General features: G+C 33.5%; 1 protein-coding gene across 1 annotated transcript in view; it reads right to left on the bottom strand.

Moving 5' to 3' along the window:
- LOC306874752 (low-density lipoprotein receptor-related protein 1B-like) overlaps nucleotides 1-19,466 on the bottom strand; it is a gene marked incomplete at its 5' end in the record, with an annotated part of 280,259 nt that overhangs the window by 41,309 nt on the left and 219,484 nt on the right. Inside the window, 9 exons of the mRNA XM_079424987.1 lie at nucleotides 877-1,011; nucleotides 1,116-1,256; nucleotides 1,334-1,456; nucleotides 2,936-3,058; nucleotides 8,629-8,761; nucleotides 9,922-10,031; nucleotides 12,081-12,228; nucleotides 12,313-12,419; nucleotides 17,375-17,491. Coding sequence (XP_079281113.1) covers nucleotides 877-1,011; nucleotides 1,116-1,256; nucleotides 1,334-1,456; nucleotides 2,936-3,058; nucleotides 8,629-8,761; nucleotides 9,922-10,031; nucleotides 12,081-12,228; nucleotides 12,313-12,419; nucleotides 17,375-17,491 — 1,137 coding nt within the window. The remainder of the gene's footprint in view (nucleotides 1-876; nucleotides 1,012-1,115; nucleotides 1,257-1,333; nucleotides 1,457-2,935; nucleotides 3,059-8,628; nucleotides 8,762-9,921; nucleotides 10,032-12,080; nucleotides 12,229-12,312; nucleotides 12,420-17,374; nucleotides 17,492-19,466) is intronic.

The raw sequence follows: 19,466 nt of genomic DNA, 5'->3' as shown, positions 1-19,466 counted from the left end.
TTCAAATTGTGCGCCATTAATACTAAATGTTTGATATAGCCTTAGCATTGTTGTCAAATATCTGTTTTTTTTTGTGTGTGTGTGTGTGTGTGTGTTTTGTTTTTGTAAGTTTCTTTTTAACCCTGCCTAAAATTGTGTAAAAAAAAAAAAAGAAAAATAAATATCAAATATCAAAATACATCAGAAATCAGAACTAAAAATAAATATGTGATGTTTTACATTTTTTTATTAATATAAATTATTAATAGAATATTGAATTAAAAAATATTTAAAGAATTTTTGTTATTTATATATATTTTATTTATTTATATATATATATATATATATATTATACATAGCATAATTTGTATTTTTTATAAATAAACATTTTACTTTTCTTATTAATATGCATTATTGTCTGTAAGAATATTTTATTAATATCCAATATTATTTATATCATTAATAAAGAAATATATATTTGATATCATCTATATCAAAATGATATATTTTAATGTATAAATACAAATATATATATTTATATATATTTTTTACATAATTACTCAATTATTTAATAATTTCATGCAAAGATAAATGTTTAAAAGAATCTTATTTATATGCAATATTTGTACACTATAAAAATAAATCTTTTGTATCAATAATTGTAACATTTTGTAATAATTGTAATAGTTTTTAATAATAATAATAAAAATAATAATAAAGATTACTATTAATTTATTATTATTATTACCATTATTAATTAAAAAGAAATAAAATAAAATATAAAATCACTTAAGCAAATTTGAGGGTTGTGAATGTATGTGTATGCTGAATCTTAATGAATGATGACAAAAATTCTGAATATCTGAAAACTGGAAATGTTTTGTACAAATTCTCTACCTTCACATTGCTTGGTTTTCTGGTTTCTCTGAAATCCATCTTTGCATTGGCAGACTGAAGGTGTTTTCGTATGGTTGCAGAAAGCGTCGTCTCCGCACAAGTCGGCCCGTCCTCGACACGCACCATCGACAGAATCTGTGACCCACGGGGGACAAAATGAGACACTGTAAAGGTTTTACTCCACAAAATACAGAAACCCAATTCGAAGGAAGAAGGATTACAGAAGGAAGTACACTTACATGCCTTGCAGTCGCGCTCATCCGAGCCGCCGTCTTCGCAATCGTCAAAGAAGTCACACTGGAGCTCGGCTGGGATGCAGCGGTGATTGGCACAGGAGAATTCGGTCTTCCCGCACGGCCTCGGCCTTTTGATCACATCCGCTAGAGAAAAAAGAAAGAGAGATGATTTAGAAAAGAAAATAGACAGAAAACAAAAGAAACTGAAGTCTCACACTCACCACAGTCTTCTTCGTCTGAATTGTCGCCACAGTCGTTCGCTCCGTTGCAGATTTGTTCGGTCCGCAGACATACTCTGTCATTTCTGCAGCGGAAGGGTCTGTTTGGAGGACATGGCATCTTTCCTGCGGGTTGAAACATACACAGAGTAATCAAAACCTCGTTTTTAATCACAAAAGTGATCTTCTGCTTTTTTCTGTGGTTTGTACGTTTCAAATGACGGTGAAGCATTTTTTAAAGTGCTCCAAGAGCAATTTTTCAGACATTTTACTGGCAGGCCTACAGCGAAAACTATTTTCAGAGAAAAATCACTGTTTACTACAGTTCAGGTGTACAGTGTCAGGTTAAATGTGTGTTCAGGATGGTCAAAGTGTCCTATATAGATTTTCTGCTCTTTCTTTTGTTTGTTTGTTTTGTGAGGTTGTTCTCACATGTCCTTATAAATATGATCCATTTCAAACCAGACACTGATGCTCCTAAACTACACACTCTAACCTGGCATGCTCAACATATTAAAAACAAATGTCATAATTTCATTTAAATATGATGTCATAAATCATTTCATATTAAGAAATCAGAGAAAACTTTTAGAAATTATTTTACAATTTAAGAGGAAGCCAAGTACCTATGATTAATCATCTGTGCTGATTTTGCACACTGAAATTGAAAATTATTTTTGGATAAACACACACACACACACACACACACACATATATATATAGTGGAGAAATAAATAATCAAAGCAAAACAAAAATGAGCGAAATAAAATGTTAAACCGAACAAAATTAAAAACAAACCAAAACACCCAAACTGAAAAATGCAGCAAAAGACACGCACAAAAAATTAAATAAAATAATCACACAAACTAAACAAACAAACAGAAATATTTATGCAAAAAAGAAACAAACGTAAAAACGTAAAAAAAGAAACAAAAAAAGCAAAACAAACATAAATATGTATAAATCAAAACTAAAACAAACACACACACAAAGAAAATCAAGCCAAACAAAACCTCAAACAACAAACAAAATAAACATTTTTATTAGTGCAGTCAAACGATTAATTGCAATTAACTGCATCCAAAATAAAAGTTTTGTTTACATAATATATGTTTGTGTTCTGTGTATATTTATATAAATACACACACATACAGCGTATATTTTGAAAATATTTACCTGTATTTATATGTATATATTTATTTTCATATAATTGATATCAGAGGTCTTCAACCCTGCTCTTGGGGACTCACTCTCCTGGAAAGTTTATTTCCAACCGGCTTCAGCACACCTGCCTGCAATTTCCAAGCAGTCTTGAGGAGCTTGATTGGCCACTTCAGGTATGCTTGATTAAGGTTGTAGCTAAACTCTTCAGGATAGTGGGTCCCCAGGAATAGGGTTGAAGAGCTCTGATTTATATCATATATAAATATATTTAATATATAAATGTAACATATTTTTCTTAAATATATATACACTATATACAGACATATATTATGCAAACAAAACTTTTATTTTGGATGCGATTAATCACGATTAATCGTTTGACAGCACTCATTTTTATACAGTCTGATTTCAGTGGAAAAGACCCACTAGTCCTAAACATACCACACATGTTTGAATCTTCATCAGAGTTGTCTCCGCAGTCATCCTCACCATCACACAGCCAGACCAGCAGCTTACACAGCGTGTTGTTGCAAACAAACTCGTCTGCACGGCAAGCCAATGACCCTGCAAACAAAAGATTTGAGTATTTATTATATTTTAACAACACAATGCATGTAAAAACTCATTGAGTTATTGCATACATTATTCAAGTGAAACTGTTTATTGGTTGTTGCAGTTTTATGGATATTTGATTTGTTTGACAAGTTTTCATACTTTTAATTTAATGTAAAATAAGAGTTTAATTATATATGCAATAATTCTCACTTCAAAAACATGAGATTTGGGCTCCTGCTGCTTTCAAAAAAGTAACAGGACACTAATTTGCACCTTATTCAGAGAAAGTTTTTGAACATATAATTACACAACTTGTGAACCCATTTGAATTTATTGAACTTTATTTTATCTGCAACCTTGCACAATCCCATACAAGGACAATATTGGTGCATTTTGATGTTCTTGAAATAAATATGAATTTAATCTACAATTAAATATTTAAACAAATGAGTTCACATGCTATTTGCACATGAATATATCCTGTAATTTTAAGAAGATATTCATTTGGTTTGTATCTGAAGCAATTTGTGCAATCATATGGATTTCTATAAGACGGCTAACCATTCATGCTATCTGTAAAGATTTATTTGAAAGCCATTTTTGTTGTTGAAATAAATATATAAATAAATTCCATCTGGCATTGAGATGCTTTTAATCACCATCAACTGAAAATACATTTTTACTTCCTTTTCCAACAGCGACTAAACCTTCTATAAACCCTGATGATAAAATTGATGGAGCCCATTTAGTTCCTCAGGTACAGTGAAGCACAAGCATTACAGAGGTTGTCAAAGCAAAAACATCAACTGGGGAAAATAAGAATGACTGTAACCTATAAAATGACATGAGATCAGTTATTGTAGCGGCTTTTAAAGGCCTAGGTTTGGCTCTGAGTTCAGAAAGCATGTTTTTTATAAGGCTGTTAGACTAAGAGCATTGCTTTTTCTGAAAATATGCCCTGCTTTTCTCACCCTGAACCCTTCTTTGTCATCAGGTCTGAGCGAGAGAGTTTTCTTGCAGGAGTTTGACAGAAATGGACATTAATATAACAAAGTTTCCCTGAATAAAAGACGATGCCGTGACGCTGGACAAAAGCAGGGTGGAAGGGTGCAAATGCAAGACTCACAAACGACCGCACTTAAAAACAAAGTTAAATAGCCATAATTTAAAACTCTAAAGTTTGTTTTAAAAAAAAACATCATGAATGAAAGAAAATTAAATTATACTAAAATTGTCGCTTGTTTGGGGTTTTCTTACTTTATGTAGCACACTATGAAAAAATGTGGAGGATAGATTATTATTTTTGTAAATAAATTAATGAATGATTAAATGAATGAATACATTTTATGATCTGCACATGAAAAAAAAGACTTGTGGGGGAAAACAGACAAGCAAACAAGCAAATAAACAAATAAATAAATTAAATATAGATAATAATAATACTAATACAATAATCTCATATGCAGAGAAACAAATAGACCAATAAACTAAGAAATAAACCGACCAACCAATAAACAAACCTATTTATTCTATTTTATTGACAAAATGTTATAATAACATTTTTTAATGTTAGTTTTTCTCATTTTATTTCCTAAACAACCATGTGATATTTATTTTATTTTATTTTATATTTTATTTTATTTTAAAGACCAAAATCACAGAAAAAACTAAACCGAAAACTATTTTTTAGCTCTGGTTTTTAGTGGATTTTGAAGATTGATTGTTTAGTAAGCAACCACTGTATGCAACAAACTGTATGTAATAAAATGGGGGAAAAAAACTGTAAGCAACAGTAAAAAATTTAAATATATATATATATATATGCAATAAATAAATAAAACACCTTAGCAACTCCATAGAATCACCCTGGCAACCAGGACACACTTTTGCATAAATATTCAGAATTTTAGCTAATTTTTCTCCTGAGACTATAAAACCTGGTTAACTAAGTTTGTTTTGAACGCAATGTGCAATATTTAACTTAGCTTAACGTACTGATTTAAATCTATTACTGATTTATAACAGGAAACAGGAGAGAAACAAAGGAACTTTCCAGATCTACTTGAGTACTAAAACCTCAAGACTCAACAAAGATCAAAGGTGTCCGATTGTGGAAAAATACCAGGAAGTCAGACAGTCCAGTCAATACTCGGTCTGAAAGAAACACGAACTCTGAAGAGATATTTTGTGAAATTTCATATGACGTTTAGGAGACAGAAAATTGCAAATAAATAAATAAATAAGGCGTTTAGAAACAGGACTTCATCTTTGATGCAAAGACTTCCAAAGAGCCGCAGGTGTGGGACGGCTGGCGTTGTCTTCGCAACAACATCAACAAGCGCAATTTTTCAAAACACTGAAATTAGGCCTTTCATGAAGTTGCTTGTCAGATATCAAGTGGCAACACGGAACCTTTCATCCTCGCCAATTTTGACAAATATTGGGGAAATGACTTCTCTCGTGAGGCTGGGGATTTTTCCGCGCTGTGCCGCACCCGGCTCGGCTGATCCGCCATAATGTATTCTTCTGATAATCATGTTTGTGAAAGTCCCTCAAGTCTGTCACGGGCTGAAACTGAAATTTAAAGGTACTGGCATAAATGCGTCAGCCTGACACACGAGTCTGTCACTTTGGGTCATGCGCCTCAGATTTGGGCTTTTACAGCTGATGTAACACTTACATTTAGTTAACATATTATTTATGCAATATTTGGCAATATTTACCTGCAGTAAAGATAACATATACAGGAAACATATCAGAAATAAATAAAATAACTTTTTAATATTATTTTATTAGTTTAGTAAATGTTAATGACTTTATTTGTACTATGCCCTGTTTGTACTATGAGTAAATAATTTTATTTTGTTACAGAAAAAGTTAGTTATAAATATGTACACATTTATAAATAATAATAATAATAATAAATAAAAATAATAATAATATTAATCATCATCATCAACAAATACTATTTTATTATTATTATATTAGCATTTAATTGTTTTATGTTATTTAATAAATAAGTACCCTGAATGAGTGAGTGAGTGAATGAATTAATTAATTAACAAATTATTTATTTATTTATTATATTGACTTATATGTTTACGTAACTGAAAGGTTAGTCATACCTATGTATGATGTTTATTATTTTTAATTGTAAATTATATTTATATTATTATATTTATAATATTTATAAAATATATAAAATAAAATATATACTGTAACTGTGTACACTCAAAAATAATTAGAAAATGTGATGATTCCATTAACTTTATTATAATAAATAATGTTTGTTAAATCATTAATTAGCTGAAATGTTAGTTATAACGGCACACTCATAAAATACATTATGAGTGTACAATTATTTAACTGTATTAAATATTTTTAAATATTGTTATTATTATTATTAGTAGTAGTAGTAGTAGTATTGTTGTTATAAATAATGCTTTTATTATCAATTGATACAGGGTGCGAACTACGGGAGCTAGGGGGAGCTAATGTCCCTTAATAAGACATGGGCTCCCCTGAAAATGTGATTTGTGAAATTTTGGGGGGTCTCAAAAAATATTGACAATGTGTTATTTTTGACGTGCAATTTCAGTTTTGTGTAATGTGATCATCTTGGATTATTATGTGTAAAATTGCAAAAAATATTCATTCATGCATGACTGCGATCTAAACCTAATTCACTTCAATAAAGATATCTATACACGCTATTCTTGTCATGAGCATGAAGGTGTGGGGGCGCTGCGGTGCAAATTCATTTCACTCATGTTTAGTGCGTTAACTCAAAGATTCGTAGAAAAAATATAAACGTTAGCCATAGATCTGTGCGCGCAGTCCTTGAAATCCATTCTGCAGTTAGCATCATACAGCATCATATAGCCACCATGGCAAAAAGAACACAAGGCAGTTTAATGGCACGACCATTACCTGCTGCAAGCCCTGTTAGCACACTTCCCACCGGGATGACAACGCAAGAAGTAAGCCATTGTAGAGCCCTGCATTTCGGCCCGGGCCCAATGGGCCCCGACTTTTTTACGCCTCTAGAGCCGGGCTTCGGGCTAATTTCCACGTCATAGTTCAGACGCGGGCCGGGCCTCGGGCCTGTTTTGGGTTTCTCCTTGTTTTTATATTGTAGACATCCATCGATTAGAGATGAATAAAATTGGCAGGCTGGTGGAAACAACACGAGACTGTGCCGCGACTGAGAGCAGCTCGATGGTGTTTAGTGTCCCGCAGCAGCGGCAGGTGAATTCAGCGCAGCGGAATAGTTCTGCGTTCAAATGCACGCAATAGGCTAAAGCTTGCTGCAAAACCCCAGCAAACATAACCATGAATGTGTCCGCGGGAAATAGTAAGGAGATATTTGAATTATTTACTAATAAACTAATGTTTTCTGAGTCTGTGTCGCAAGGATGAAGTTGCTGATCCTGACTCCCGTCTCCTCATTAGACGCGCCTTTAGAGAGCAATGCATCTTTATTGATTATGATTAAATTATAATAAAATAGTTTTTGTTTTCGATTTTTTTTTTTCGTTAAGTGATAATTTAAAGCTTTCTATAGATATATGTATCATGTCTGTGAGGCATGTATTCGCTCAGCTTCGGTTCATTTTTGTGAAGCGCTCCTGTTCAAGACGAGATGGCAGAAAGCGCATCATGTTTGTTTTCTTTGTTTTATAAAATAACTACCTTTTGTTGGTATTGTGAGTGCACACAAATGCAAGTAGACCCTTTACAGGTCCAAATGATGTTTTATTCTTACCTTTATCAAAAAATAAAAAATGAGGGCGTAGGCTATTTTAATTTGTTTCCACTGAAAACAATGCAAGTGTTTGCTCTGGTGCCTCCATGTCTTGCAGAGCATGCTTTAGCTTCCACTCTCCGCACAAACTCAGATATAGCGCACATTATTATTATAGCACAGGTTTAACGTTTAAACATTGTTATATGCTTGAACTGTTTTAGTATATCTATAGATTTTATTTTAGGCAAGTCGTGATGATATGAGAAGGCTGAATTGATCAAACATAAGCTATGATCAGCTCATGCCGCTGGCCACAAAACTTATAGGCTAAAACTAAAACAAAAACTTATAGGCTATTTAACGAACAAAAATGCTCCAAACATTCTTCTAAATTAACTTAATAAAAAAACAAAATGAAATATAATAATTTTGCCATTACACACAAAACTGAACTATTTTAATAGCCGAAACAGAAGTGTAAACTGTTTTAGGAGAAGGGGGTGGGGGGGCAAGCACACGATCCCATAGAAAAAGGTGGGCTCCCCCAAAGTCCACGGTATAGTTCGAACACTGGATGGATGGATGGATAGGGATGGACAGACAGACATAGATAGATAGATAGATAGATAGATAGATAGATAGATAGATAGATAGATAGATAGATAGATAGATAGATAGATAGATAGATAGATAGATAGATAGATAGATAGATAGATAGATAGATAGATAGATAGATAGATAGATAGAACTTAATTTCAACATTTACTTTCTCAATCCCATGCATGCTGGGAACTAGATATGTGCTGACCAATAACTGATTTGGGAGCGTTACCCTGGTCACAGTTGTCCTCGTCACTTTGATCCAGGCAGTCAAAGACTCTGTCGCACCTCCAGCGAGTGGGGACACAGTGTGCCCGATTCCGACACAGGAACTCGTCCTCCTTACACTCCCGGATACAGTCCACCTACCCACACACACACACACACACACACACACGGCTCATCTCAATTTCAATAACTCAACTGAATGATTGGTTGAATTAAGAGGTGTGTCCTCTTTAGCAATGACCTTTGATCTTTTCCTACAGCTGAAATTGCTTTTTATATATAATGGATGGAAGAAATGCGGCCTTGGCTCTCCAGGGGCCCTTGAAAAAGAGGTCTGTTTTAATGGGGCTTATTAGGACAGGCAAACTCATTTTGAACTGTTGACACTGCATTATGAGTGAGGGTGTAATTAAAGCAAAGTCCCTCGAGAAAACAGAGCTTCTTGAGGAAAAGGCCTGCTATTACCAAGAGACAATGCAGCAATACTGTGCAACGCTTTATCAGAATTAACAAGAGTTCACCCCCCAAAAAAGAGCATTCTTTCATCCTTTGAATCAATTACACATTTTTAAAAGGTCTGTTTTAAAGCTTGAAAATTTTGGACCCCATTGACTTCCACTATATTGACGGAAACATTCTTCAAAATATATTTTAATGTGCTGCAGAAAAAAACGAAAAAAGAAAAAAAAAAAAGCCATATTAGTTATGTCAATACGTAAATATTGATTGATTGATTGAACGATTGTTTTAATGATATTTATTATAACCAATTGTTTTGATAATAAATTAACAAAACAAAAAGTTAACTATAATCACACTCAAAAATTAAAAATGTGCATTGTATTATTATTATTAAATTATATATATATATATATATATATATATATATATATATAATATGCATTTATTATATGTAATTTTATTAAATACTTTTATTACATACCTAACTACATGAAAAGTTACCATGTACACTTAAATAAAAAAAATAAAAATAAAAAAACAATTTAGATAATAATAATAATTTTCACACAGATTTTGTACAACAGAGCAAAGCAAGGCCTTTTTGGATAATGAAAGTTAAACTAGAAAATTATTATTATTATAATTATGCACTTTATTGATGAAAACTGCTGAAACAGTCTTCAAAATATCATCGTGAGGGCGAGTAAATGAGGGTAATTTTCATTTTTGAGTGCACTATCCCTTTAAGAAGTACTTGAAAAGTATAAAAATTTTGTAGGAAACACTTTATTGTAATCAGAAAATGGCTTTTTTTCTGTGTATGTACACAACTGACCTCATCAGATCCATCTGAACAGTCATTTTGTCCGTCACAGCGTTGACCAGCCGACACACAGCCTCCTCCAACACACACATACTCGGTCTGAGCACAAGATGTCGGCCGAGCTGCGCAGATACAAGAAATTCGCAAAATAAAGTCAAGACAAGAAATCTTCCATCAAAGAATCCTATAATAAGACACATCAGTCTACATGTCCTGGGACAATCTGTTGCTTGAAAGCATCCATCTCACACACGTGACTCCCTGCTGTAGATCGACACGGTCTGAAATAAACCGAGCTGCAGTTTCGGTCAGCGAGAGGTTGCCAGAGATTCCTGGCTGCACTTTTTGAAGTGTTTTCAGCCACATTAATATTAATCGTAGGGTAAAATTCCCCTGGCTTGCCTTGAGTCGCAGGGAAGGTGCAAAAAAATGGAAAGGGAGTGTGAGAGCTTTCTGAATGCATCTCCAACTGTCTTACGCTCAGAATAATTCACTGGGTGGTGCAGGCGTGGATGGACCCAGGTACCCTGTGCACACAGCACACAATGCTGAAATATTCAAGACGAGGTCCAAGAAAGATGGTAGTGAGACCTCAACTTTAAAAAAAACACTTGAGAAACACTTCAAGTCTCTTGGAGTTAAAGTAACAAATGAAGCTGTGGTTCGGAACATACATTATTCTGAGTTCTTGAGTGTTTAGCTTTAACTAAAAGTTGTGGATGTGAGTGTATATAAATGTATATATATATATATATATATATATATATATATATATATATATATATGTATATATATATATATATATATATGTATATATATATATATATATATATATATATATATATATATATATAAACACATACACACACACACAGATGTTAAGTTGAAATTAAGTATTTTTAATAAAAATATTACAATAATAATAATAATAATTATTATTATTATTAAAATGTATAATAACATTAAATAATATGCAATATAATGATTTGATAATAATTTTAATGAAAAATAATCAAATTAAAATATATTACATTAAATTATATCTTAAAATATGTAATATGATTTGATAATATTGATAATCATTTCAAAGAAAAAAAATGTTACAATTTCAATATTTATTAAAATTTATTTAATTATGATTAATAATAGTAATTTTTAATGAACAAAAATTATTATTTTAATGAAAAATAGTATTTTATAATTATTAAATAAAATGAAATACAATTGTATGTATATAAAAAAAAAACACATTTCACTGCTGATTATACTATAATTGTGTATGTGACGAATAAAAATCTTGAATCCTGAATGTATATATGTGTATGTGTATGTGTGTGTTTGTGTGTGTGTGTGTGTATTATATCATTTTCAATTAATAAATAAATATATAGATACTTTAAGTAAAGCACTTTGGTCAGTCTTCTGGCTGTTTTAAATGTGCTATATAAATAAAGTAAACTTGAAACTTGAACTTGATACTGACTTAAATTGAAAGAAAAAAACTCTTGACTTCTTTTTGACTTCAAAGCTCTGGGGAGGAGCGTAGCTTGCTATTGACATCATAGAGGAAGTGAATATTGAAAATCCATCTCGAGTAAGTGGATTTGCCATCTGTTCCTCAGGAATAGATGAAAAGGGAGATGAGAGGATGTTATTTTGCCTCCTTATATAAATGCAGTGAAAGCATTACAGGTAGATGTTCTAGGTGCATGTAAATACTTGCCACAAAAGACGACACACTTCTTTATAGCAAGCTCTTTTAAAACAAATTGGGACGGAGTGTTTGCAGGTGTACCACACTTGCATCAAGTGTACTTAAGCAGCAGTTTTAGACTCTAAGGAGTCTTATCGCTGAGGGAGGAACAAGCCGTTCCCTGCAATGAAACTCCTTAGGTGACATTTAAATGCAGAAGATGACAAATGTGGGGTCATTTTGCTGTTAGATTTAAGCGGAAGTAGCTTAGCGATTATAAAAGAAGGCAGCAGGGTTTGAGGTCGTGCAGCGATCTCCAGTCCCCATTGTGCAGTCGTAGGCCTATGATTCCCTTTGGATAAAAGGTGTCCGCTCGGTGACGTGTGATTATAGGAGTGCCAAGCTAGCTGTCTGGGAACAGCTTTGATCGCTTCTGGATCTGTTTGCATTATTTAAAGAGCGTGTGAAAGCAGCTAACCTGTCATGGCAGTGTTGGCAGGGCTGCAGTTGGCCTCATCTTCCCCGGTTTTGCAGTCTTCCTGTCCATCACAGAGCCATTTGACTGAGATACAGAGATGATTCAGGCACTGGAACTGATCCTCGGAGCAGTGGCTCTCACAGCCTCTCTGAAAACACACTTACGGATATCAGAACTCTAACAGGAACCAGATGAATGATGTTTAGCAATTGATAAATGTGGTGCTTGAAACCTCGTCAGAGTTATCGGTGCAGTCGAAGTCGCCGTCGCAGCGGAAGCGTGAGGAGATGCACTCTCCATTGGCGCAGATGAAATTTTTCGAATTGCATGTTACTGGCTCTGAAAAGAGAAGAGAGAGAAAGACATGGATGGATTCAGAATCTGGATTTCTTTTAGTATTGGAAGCAAGGACTGTGAAAGCGAAATAAGCTTTTGGCAGCAGTAAAACAAACAAACAAATGGCTAAACATTTTTGTTGTATTGTTATGAACAGAAAGACACATTCAGACTTTCTTGGGTACGATCTGCCAGGAATGCCATGGAGAAAATGTGAAAATGAGTGCCAGTAAATAAGAAAAAGATGAAAAGAAACAAAGAACAAACAAGTAAATAAACAAACAGAAAGACTAATAGACTAAGAAAGAGACTAATAAAATGAGCGAAAAACAGAATTAAACACAAAGAATGAGTGAAAAAACTAAAACACACACACAAACACAGAGAACAAACAAATTGAAAGCGAGCAAATGAAAGTGAATGAGAGAACAAACGAAAGACACAATGAACAAGCAAAAATACACAAAACTAATAAAAACAAACAATTAAAACCTCCAAAGTTTATATATATATATATATATATATATATATATATATATATATATATTTTTTTTTTTTTTTTTGCTGTTCGAGCAAATGGGAAGGCAAAAAAAAGAAAAAAAAAAGAAAAAATGATATAATCTCCCATTCACTGCTATAGAAGATTACCCAACTATGACGAACTGCCCCTGCTGAGAAAGGTCCATGAAAGATACAGACAAAATAAACAAAGATATTAAGAAAGAAAGAAAGAAAGAAAGAAAGAAAGAAAGAAAGAAAGAAAGAAAGAAAGAAAGAAAGAAAGGAAGGACAGATGGAGAACATATCTCCTTGATCACAATAAGTGAGTGCTGCTGTGTCACTCCTCTAACACTATTATCAGTCTCTCTGCATCCGGCTCCAGTGCTCTGCAGATTATCTGCCCTGACATCACTACTCCACGACCCAATGAGAGCCTTTATATCCTCCCAGTGATGTTTCTGTGTGAGGCTCCCAAGGTGAATCCAACAGAGGAAAAGAAATCAAACCTCTATCTAGTTTCACTCCCACCCAGCAAGTGAGCAAAAAGCGGGAATTCATCTCTAGATTAATAGGTGACCATATATGAGTCATATTTTCTCTCTTATCAGCCTGAAATCATGCAAAAATATAACCTTTTGTACACAAATAGACTCTAAAATGTAAGCAGAGTCAAACAAACCCCCTTCAGTAGCCTATTTTAGTTAAGATTGTTAAAAACGGGATCTAGGGAAATGCTGCATGCTGATACTGAATACATAAGATGTTTGTATTAGTGTCTGTTGTGATGTAGATCAGTGAGGGATCCGTGAGCTTGCTTTTAATTTAAAGAGATGGAGAGATTGATAGCAAAAGAATGAGAGAGAGGGGAAAAAAGGGTAGGGAGACTGACTGTACATAAAATCACAGCTTATGAGATCTACAAGTCTGACGTGACAGCTGAGAAACCTTCAAGACAATGCTGTTCTTTAGTAAATAATGCTGAGCCAACAGCTGCTTTACACTGGCACTGATTTGTTTTGGGTAGGTTGTGCACCCTCAAAAGTTTCAGACAAATACTAAGTAGTAGATTCAAGCACAACTTCAAAGGAAAGGAGGTGGAAAAGAAGGACAGGATAGGAAATAAAGGGGAAAGGGAAGGAGAAAGAGATAAAGAACAGGAGGAACAAGAGGAAGGACAGAATTGGCAAATGAATGAAAGACACACAAACCAACAAACAACAAAGACACAGATAAACAGAAGAACAAACTGCACAAGTGCAAGACAGACAAAACGGGTGAATGAACTACCAGACAAATGAAAGAAACAAGGATATTAAAACAAAAAACAGACAGAACAAATAAAAAACAGAAAGGAAGAAAATCAAAGAAGTGAATTAACTAAAGAAAATCAAATATATAGAACAAACAAACGAAACAAAACAGAATATAAGACACAAGAAAGTAAAGCCAACCAACCAATGAAAGAGACAAAAAGCATAAAGGGATAAACAAAAGAAATAGAAGGGAAAGAGGGAGAGGAAAAGGACAGAGAAGGAAAAAGGAAAGAAAAAAGGAAGAAAGGAAAGAAAGAAAAAAACAGGTAAAAGGGAAGGGGAACAGAATTAACACTAGGAAGATGAAGAGGAATGGGATGAGAAAGAGGAACACAAAATTAAAGGAATAAAGGAAGGAAATCAAAGGAAGGCAAAAGGAAAAACAAAGGAAAAAGTTAAAGTAAAAGGAAGTAAAAGAAACCAGGTTAAAGAAGGGCAAGATAATGAATTGGAGGAAGAGGAAAGTTAATGGAAAGAGGAATCAGAAAGAGAAGAAAAAAGACGAAAATTAAAAGTAAAACAAAATGAAGGGAAGGGAAGGGAAGGGAAGGGAAGGGAAGGGAAGGGAAGGGAAGGGAAGGGAAGGGAAGGGAAGGGAAGGGAAGGGAAGGGAAGGGAAGGGAAGGGAAGGGAAGGGAAGGGAAGGGGAAAATGAAGGAAATGAAAAGTAATGTAAAAGGAAGTAAAGGAAAACCAGAGGGGAAAGGGACAGGGAAAAAGATAAACACTAGGAAGACAAATGGGAAGCGAAGGAGGAAAAGGAAATGGATAAAAGTAATACAAAACAAAAAGGAAAAACAAAGTAAAAATAAGTAACAGAAAACAAACAGGAAAGAAAAGGGGAAACAAATGGGAACAGGAAGTGGAAAAAGACAGGAAAGAAGTATCACTGAGGTGGAAATTATGCCATTGTGCTCTGCTTTCTGCTGCAAGCACAAGTCTGACTTACATCATGATCACATTTTGAATAAATGATGGCAGTGGCTCTGTAATCTAGTAAATAAATGGTCAGAGCTCCCACCACAGCACAGAGGAAAAACAAAGCAACATACATGGCCGTTTATCACGGGAGCCGATGCCAGGAGCAACAGGACCGCTACCATTAAAACCAAATTGCAGATCAGTGTGAGAGATCGATTCTGCCATTCAGTGGGACACCTTCTCCTCTAACTGTCAATCAACGTCACAGGGCTGACAAAAAACATACAGCTGCAGTCCTGCGGACGGCAGTTAGTAACATCCCGAGAAGACAGGAAAAATACCTGTCTGCATTTCAGGGAAATTTATATAATCACTACTTGGGCAACACATAAACTTCCAGAGCAATCAAGACACAATCTCATTCTCACTGTGTTTCGCTCTTGTTTGAAAGTGTGAAGCTAGAGGCTGAAGACACAGCTGAAGTGTGATGAGATCCACTGGGCTTTAGGAGCTCTTTGAGTACTGGAGAACTTGTTCTTTGTCTATATAATGACTCAGACATCAGGGGAAAAATAGGGAAGAAATATGGAGATTTGAGACAGCAGTCACACACAGAGTGATGAAGCACTTTTGGACGCTGTTTGAGATCCATGTGCTCTTCAGAAGAAAAAGACGGCTCAGTGTCAAACACTGACGCACCAGTGTTAGCTTGTAAATCCCTCTCTGAGGATCCAACATCTATGTGCCACACACTACGGAGCTTGATATCAATCCGTTTTTTTGTCCTTTTTTTAGAAACCCTGCTGTGCCTATATGTCTAGTTGTGTTAAGAGCCAAGTGTGATAAGAGGAACATATGAAAGCTGAATGTACTTAAATGTCAAAGCATTCAGATGTCAAAAGAGACGAAGATTAGAGCATGATTACAGCATTAAAATAAACTACTGTGAACAACGAAGAGCACACTCAAACTAAACAAAACAACACAGACAACTGAGAGTAAACTAAATAATGAAACACACCACAGTGAAACTAAACACAACATAATGAAACCAAATAAAACAACAAAGCAAAGCACAATGTTACTAAACAACAAAATACAGCCCAATGAATCTAAACGCAAGGTAACTAAAAAACAAAACATGGCATAATCAAACTAAATAACAAAACAGAACACAATGAAACTATAAATAACACAATGAAGTGACGTAAACTAAATTACAAAACAGCACAATGAAACTAAACAACAACAAAACTAAATAAAACACAGCACAATGAAACTAAACAAGTCATGGTAACGAAACAAACCTAAACACAGCACAATTAAACTGAACTAAAATAAATAACGCCACAAATATAACTAAACAATGAAGCACAACTGAACTAAACCAAACTAACAAAACTAAACAATGCCAAATAGCACAATTAAATTAATCAAAGGAGCACAATGAAACGAAACAAAACAAAACAATGAAGCACAATGAAACAAAAGTAACTAAACAACACAGCACAGCACAGTGAAACGAAACAAAACTAAACCAAACAAACAATTAAACTTAACTGTACTAAAATAACAGCACAATACAACTAAACAATGCAGCACAACTGAAATAAACAAAACTAAATGAAATACTAAACACAAAAACAGCACAACAAAATTATGCAATGCAGCACTATGCAACAAAACTAAAAAATAAACCACAATAAAACTAATAATAGCACAAAATTAATCAACGACACAACAAAATACAACTTAACAAAACTAAACCAAACAAACTACACTAAATAACAGCACAATAAAACTAAACAAAAGTAACTAAACAACACAGTACAATGAAACTTAACAAAATTAAACCAAACAAACTAAATAAAGCACAAATAAACTAAATAACAGCAAAACAAAACTAATCAAAACAACAATATGTAGCACAATGACTAAACTAAACATGACACACTAAAATTAAAACCTAAACTAAAATAAAACCTAAACAAGGCACAATGAAACTAAATTAAACTAAACAACACAAAACAATGAAACTAAACAAAACAATACACATCACAGCAATAAAACACAACAAACTACAGCAAAACCAAATTTGGATTTTCATTTAACAAGGAGTGTTGATGACACAGACAGCAACATCTACAGAGGATGTGTTTGTTAAACTATTCACTGCATAAGTTTGTACAAGTTAAATAAGAGATTAAATGCTGAATCACGTACTGCAGTTCTCCTCGTCTGAATTGTCACTGCAGTCGCTCTGCCCGTCACACCTCCAGTGATCCGGTATGCAGTTGTTGTCCTTGCAGCGAAATTCATGCGGCCCACATGTCTTTTCATCTGCATACACAAACAAAACAAAACATTCATCTGAATTTCCTCATTACAATTACTGTGTAAAACAAACAAGGATCTTGAGCTCTTAGATAAACTACACTATAATATGTTTTACTTTAAAAACTATTTTTTACATAATCTTCAGATTTTAAAACACTCTAAATGGCTTAATATAAAACAAGGATTTGGTACAAAGCATATTTTTTTTGCAGTTTGTTTTATATATTGGTTTATATACCAAAAAATGTTTACTCATGTTTTTCAACGTTTTTTTTTTTTACTGTAAATGTAACACATTTTTAAACAAAACTAAAAACGATGCAATGAAACAAACAAAAAATTACAGCACAATGAAACCATTATAAAAAACTAAACTAAAATAAAATAAAACTAAACCCAACATAATGAATCTAAAATAAACAAAAATGCACAGCACAATGAAGCAAAACAAAAACTAAACTACACTAAAATAATAATTAAAACTAAGCATGGCACAATGAAAAACTAACGAACAAAACCATTCAATAAAAAAAAAAAAAATTAACTAAACAAAACTTATTTTATTAAATTGTTGCATTTAAAAACAACATAGTGATGGTGACTTTTTTAGTTTATTTTACAGTACAAAGCATATTTTTTTAGTTTGTTTTGTAGGTTGGTATATTAATATTTTATGAATAAAATTTTTAAAGTTTCCAGCAAACACACTGGCACAAAAAAGTCAAACTAAACATGGCATAAATTAAAGAACAACCACAACAACAAATCAAATTAAACTAAACTTTGTAAAACACAAATGATTTCAATCAAAAGGGATATTCATAACTCCATGATAGTGACAGTTTATTTCAGATTAAGGTACAACTCATATTTTTGTAGTTTTGTAAACTGGCATATTAATATTTTATCAATAAATGTTAAATTTTTCCAGCAACTGCACCAGCCAGGTTTTTTAACCTTAAATTTAACACTTTTTTTTTCTTCAGAGAATCCCGCAGGGCTGAATCAAAGGCACAATGGCGTAAATCACATTTCCTTGCTCTAAAATAATCAACACGCTAATCCGAGCTGATTTGAGTACAGGAAGTCAGAAATGCAATTTCCCCTCTTCTGAATGTCGGCGACGACTAATCCAACTATCATGAGAGATGATGAGAACATAATGCATGATTAATTGACAATCACAATGCTGTGTTTGAGTCCTAATTCCCAGTCTTAAAATGACATTAAGAGAATTCTAATTTAGAAAGAACAAGGCTGGAATATTAAGATTTTCCCTCAAATAGCTTTAGGGCTCGAATCAACTTCAAGTTGGATGAAGAGAGAGTTTCGCTCATTAAAACTTAATAGAGAATATGAGTATGCTTTTACACTAAATTTTATATGTTTAAATGAAGAAAACGTATCTGAATCAAGTCAAAATACTGAAAAATATCCAAATATTTACTGAATTTTAAAGAATTTTAAAAGACAAGCAAACAAACGCAGCAGGTGTAACGAATTAATTCATTGCGTCAATGCATTTGTGTCAGTTTGTATGCTTTTAAAGAGCTACGGGCAGCGTTCTCGGCTAATTAGCTTATGCCGACGTGCTGCCAACATGAGGCAGATCATGGTAAATAATTCAAAATAAATCAATTGGATCATGCGGTGATGTGAGAGGCCACCTCCAACAAATTAAGAGCAGTGTTCAATGCGTCAGAACGTGGCGGCATGCTGAATGCTTCATGAGAGCTCAATCCAACTATCCATTCTCCTGAAACAACAATAATGTGGATATTTAGTCATGACTCTGCAAAACACATGAAACCATTGCTTAGCCATTCAAACCAGAGCAACCATTGAGAGAATGAGGTGATGTGCTGAGAACACAATGAAGAAAAAAACAACAACTCATTATAACACTCATTTATAACAACGTTTTTGCATTAGGACAATCATAACCTCCCACTTAATACTACCTGTTGACACAAGTTTT

The sequence above is a fragment of the Barbus barbus genome (genome assembly GCF_936440315.1).
Source record: "Barbus barbus genome assembly, chromosome: 9".
Lineage (NCBI taxonomy): Eukaryota > Metazoa > Chordata > Actinopteri > Cypriniformes > Cyprinidae > Barbus > Barbus barbus.
Note: the sequence above shows the minus strand (reverse complement) of the source record. Positions and strands in the feature narration are given on the sequence as shown.